Here is a 5,000-nt window from a genome sequence, read left to right on the forward strand (position 1 = left end):
ACGACATCCAACCACACCACACCGAACACCACTACATCCAACCACACCACACCGAACACCACTACATCCAACCACATCACACCGAACACCACTACATCCAACCACACCACATCGAACACCACGACATCCAACCACACCACACCGAACACCACTACATCCAACCACACCACACCGAACACCACTACATCCAACCACACCACATCGAACACCACGACATCCAACCACACCACACCGAACACCACTACATCCAACCACACCACACCGAACACCACTACATCCAACCACACCACACCGAACACCACGACATTCAACCCACACCACACCGAACACCACTACATTCAACCACACCACACCGAACACCACTACATTCAAACACACCACATCGAACACCACTACATTCAAAAACACCACACCGAACACCACGACATTCAACCCACACCACACCGAACACCACTACATTCAAACACACCACATCGAACACCACTACATTCAAAAACACCACACCGAACACCACGACATTCAACCCACACCACACCGAACACCACGACATTCAACCCACACCACACCAAACACCACTACATTCAACCACACCACACCAAACACCACTACATTCAACCACACCACACCGAACACCACTACATTCAACCCACACCACACCCAACACCACTACATTCAACCCACACCACACCGAACACCACTACATTCAACCCACACCACATCGAACACCACTACATTCAACCCACACCACACCGAACACCACTACATTCAACCCACACCACACCGAACACCACTACATTCAACCCACACCACACCGAACACCACTACATTCAACCCACACCACATCGAACACCATGACATTCAACCCACACCACACCGAACACCACTACATTCAACCACACCACACCGAACACCACTACATTCAAACACACCACACCCAACACCACTGCATTCAACCCACACCACACCGAACACCACTACATCCAACCACACCACACCCAACACCACTACATTCAACCCACACCACACCGAACACCACCACATTCAACCGCACCACATCGAACAAGAACGCCACGCTCACACCACGCTGAACACACACACACACACACATACACACACACACACACACACACACACACGCGCGCGCGCACATACATACACACACACAAACACCGCACCACACCACACACACACATACCTGCTCCTCCACCAGCTTCAGCTTATCACTCTGTGCCTGGGCCAGTAGACGTTCCAGTTCCGCCAACTTCTCCATGTTGTCCTCACCCCCGCTGAGACTGAAACAGACATAAGTTCACCTTCCGTTTACAAAGGGGGGCTGTCAAAAAGTATACAGACTGACACAAAATCTCCCCCCCTCTCTCTCTCTCTCTGTCTCTCTCTGTATATATATATATATATATATATATATATATACATATATATATATATCATTATAACACACACACACACTAAACATACTACAGCTGATTTGAAAAACAAGAAGAAAAAAAAAACGAGAAAAGAACGAGATACAAAAAGATTCCTTACCTACGGCGCGTGGACTTACGCGTTTTGGTTTGAAGGCCTAGCACCCATCCCACCACTCAATTACATAAAAACATGAAAGGCACAACGCATACACACACACACGCACGCACACACACACACTGTATACACGCACACAACACACACACACACACTGACACACACGACCAACGCATGGACATTGAGCAATGATTATGCAGCGAAAGGGATGGAACAACAAGAAAAATTGTACACACAAATGAGAAAGTGTCAGTGAAACATATGACCGTGGAATCAAAGAGAGAAAGAAAAGAAAAAGGATCACTTTCTCTCTCTCTCTCTCTCTGTGTGCCTCTCTCTCTCTCTCTGTTTATTTTTTCTTCTTGTTTTTTTTCCAGAGTTGTTTGTTAGAAATCCGATACAGTGAAACGGAGAGGAAATCGTGTCCTTTGAACGACAAAGTAACACAATTTGTGTGCATTACAAAAAAAAGTGCAGACGCATGCACACACACACACACGCCACCACTACCATAACAACAACCCCCTTCTAACATACACACACTCACACACACACACATGAAAGCACAAACGCATGCACACACACTTACACAACCCCTATCCCCTCCTACGCCCCCCTCCCACCTCTCCCCCGCCTCCCTCACACAAACAAACATAACGTCAAATGGGGGAATACTGGGGGTTGAGGGGGGGAGGGGGGGCTGTTGGAGGTGGGGGCGGGGGGGTCGCAACAGCCAAGTGGTTAATGAATCGTTGGACTTTCAACCTAAGGGTCCCGGGTTCGAATCTCGGTCCAGGCGCCGGGTGAAGGTTTTGCCCGGATCTCCGATCGGGTTGACAAAAATGTGCAGGCCTGATAGTGCCTGAACCATCTTCGTGTGTACGTACACAGGCAGAAAATCAAATATCAAACACACACACGTTAAAGATCCCGTAAAGATCGCGTCAGTGCTGGGTTTGGTATGGAAATATAAATAAATCCTCATGCACACACCCTGATATCGCCGTATGGCTGCCTATGTGGCAGGATTTAAACGGTCGTACACACATGCAAACCCACTCAAAGATAAGAGTGAAGGTGCGAGTAGGTGCCCATGCATGGAGAATGAAAAAAAGAAAAAAGAAGGGGAAAAAAAAGAAAAAAAGAAAAAGAAAAAGAAATTATCTGTACAAGGACGCTGCTTGATGATGCTGTCTAATGGCCTGAGGATGGACGGACGAACAGACAGATGGATGGATGGATGGATGGATGGACAGGCAATAGGATGATAGATGAGATGAATCGATGGGTGAATGAATGAATGAATGAACACACACAAACAACGAAACGACCACACGACAAAAAACGGGGAGTGGAAATGAAAACTTGCATGGAAGCCAACGAACGCAATAGTGGTACCAGTGAAGCATAGACGGACACAGTGTGTACTGATCAGAAAGATAGGTGAACGAACGGACGAACAAATGTGTAAGACAGGAACGCCAGCACACATCAAAATGAATAAATCAACCACAGGCACTGGAGGGTTCAGGTTTAGCGGGAGGCGACACGAACCGGAAAACAAAACGAGAAGGGGGGAAGAGAGAGTGGGAGACGGAGAGAGACAGAGACAGACCGAAACGGGGAAAAAGAGAAGGGGGGAGAGAGAGGAGGAGAGGGAGAGAGACAGAGACAGATAGACAGTGCGAAACGGGGGAAAAGAGAAGGGAGAGAGAGAGAGAGCGGGAGAGGGAGACAGACAGACAGAGACACTGAGAGAGCGAAACGGGGAAAAAGAGAAGGGAGAGAGAGAAAGAAAGAGAGAGGGAGGGATATATAGAGAGCGACAGAGAGAGGGAGAGAGAGAGGGGGAGATACAGAGAGAGAGAGAGAGAGAGAGAGAGAGAGAGGTGAGTGGGTGCGAAGGATGGAAGATGGGAGAGACAGTAAAGAAAAGGAGGAGGGAGAGAGAGAGAGACCGGGGGTGACAGAGACAGACCGACAGACGAGTTCTCTCTCTCTCTAAATAGAAAGAGAAGGGGAGGAGGCAGGATGGTGGGAGGGAGAGAGAGAGAGGTGGTGGTGGGGGGGAGGGGGGCGGTGACAGAGACAGACAGTCGCATTCTTTCTCTCTTTCTGAATAGAGAGAGAGGATGTAGGATGGGGGAGGGAGTGAAGAGAGGGAGAGGGAGACGAGAGAGAGAGAGAGAGAGAGAGGGGGGGAGGGACAGTCAGACAGGCAGACAGAGACAGAGAGACACAGAGAGAATGTTCAAATCGGAATGGGGGAAAAAAAACCTCTTTACACAAAACCACTAGTTTCTCCTGATACCAAAACACAACTTCAACCCAAACCCACACTTTTCTGCCCCCAGTGTAAGGAAAACATCGTTTAAACCAAAATTTCCAATCCCAGCACACACACACACACACACACACACGCACACACACACACACACACACACACACACCACTGATAGACAATGAAACAACAACAACAACGTATAAACTACTGATCTCTCCAACCCTACAAAACAAAAAAACCTTTTCCCACAGGCTCATTTAACACACGCCCTTCCACTTCTGCTGCTCTTCATGAAAGAAAGAAAAAAGAAAGAAAGATAGAAAGAAAAGAAAGAAAAGAAAAGAAATGACCGAAAGTACTATAGAAAGAAAAAAAAGACAGACAGAAAGAAAAGAAAGAAAGAGAGAAAAGACAAGAACGAAAGAAAGAAAGAAAGAGACACAAAGAAAGAAAAGATAGAAAGAACGAAAAGAAAAGAGAGAATGAAAGAAAGACAGAAAGAAAGACAGAAAAGAAAAGAACGAAAGACAAGACTGACAGACACAAAGAAAGAAAAGAAAGGATGAAAGAAAGAAAGGAGCAAAGAAAGAAAGACAGAAAGAAAAGAACGAAAGACAGACTGACAGACAGACAGAAAGAAAAGAACGGAAGACAGTGAGAAAGAAAGGAAAGAAAAAAGAAAGAAAAAAAAGAAAGAAAGACAGAAAGAAAAGAAAAGAACGAAAGACTGACAGACACAAAGAAAGAAAAGATAGAAAGAAAGAAAGAAAGAAAAGAAAGGATGAAAGAAAGAAGCAAAGAAAGAAAGACAGAAAGAAAAGAAAAGAACAAAAGACAGACTGACAGACACAAAGAAAGAAAAGACAGAAAGAAAGAAAAGATGAAAGAAAGAAAGAAGCAAAGAAAGAAAGACAGAAAGAAAAGAAAAGAACGAAAGAAAAGAAATGAACGAAAGTACTAAAGAAAGAAAAAAAGACAGACAGAAAGAAAAGAAAGAGAGAAAAGAAAAGAAAGAAAGAAATCAACGAAAGACAGAAAGAAAAAGAAAGAAAGAAAGAAAGAAAAGAAAAGAACGAAAGACAGACTGACAGACAGAAAGAAAGAAAAGAACGGAAGACAGTGAGAAAGAAAGGAAAGAAAAAAGAAAGAAAACAAAGAAAGAAAGAAAGACAGA

At 45.2% G+C, this 5,000-nt stretch overlaps 1 protein-coding gene across 1 annotated transcript in view; it reads right to left on the bottom strand.

Annotated features, from left to right (window-relative positions):
- LOC143291642 (uncharacterized) overlaps nt 1-5,000 on the bottom strand; it is a 363,649-nt gene that overhangs the window by 21,140 nt on the left and 337,509 nt on the right. Inside the window, 1 exon segment of the mRNA XM_076601620.1 lies at nt 1,196-1,292. Within this exon segment, the coding sequence (XP_076457735.1) occupies nt 1,196-1,292 (97 nt within the window).

Source organism: Babylonia areolata, chromosome 17 (genome assembly GCF_041734735.1).
Source record: "Babylonia areolata isolate BAREFJ2019XMU chromosome 17, ASM4173473v1, whole genome shotgun sequence".
Lineage (NCBI taxonomy): Eukaryota > Metazoa > Mollusca > Gastropoda > Neogastropoda > Buccinidae > Babylonia > Babylonia areolata.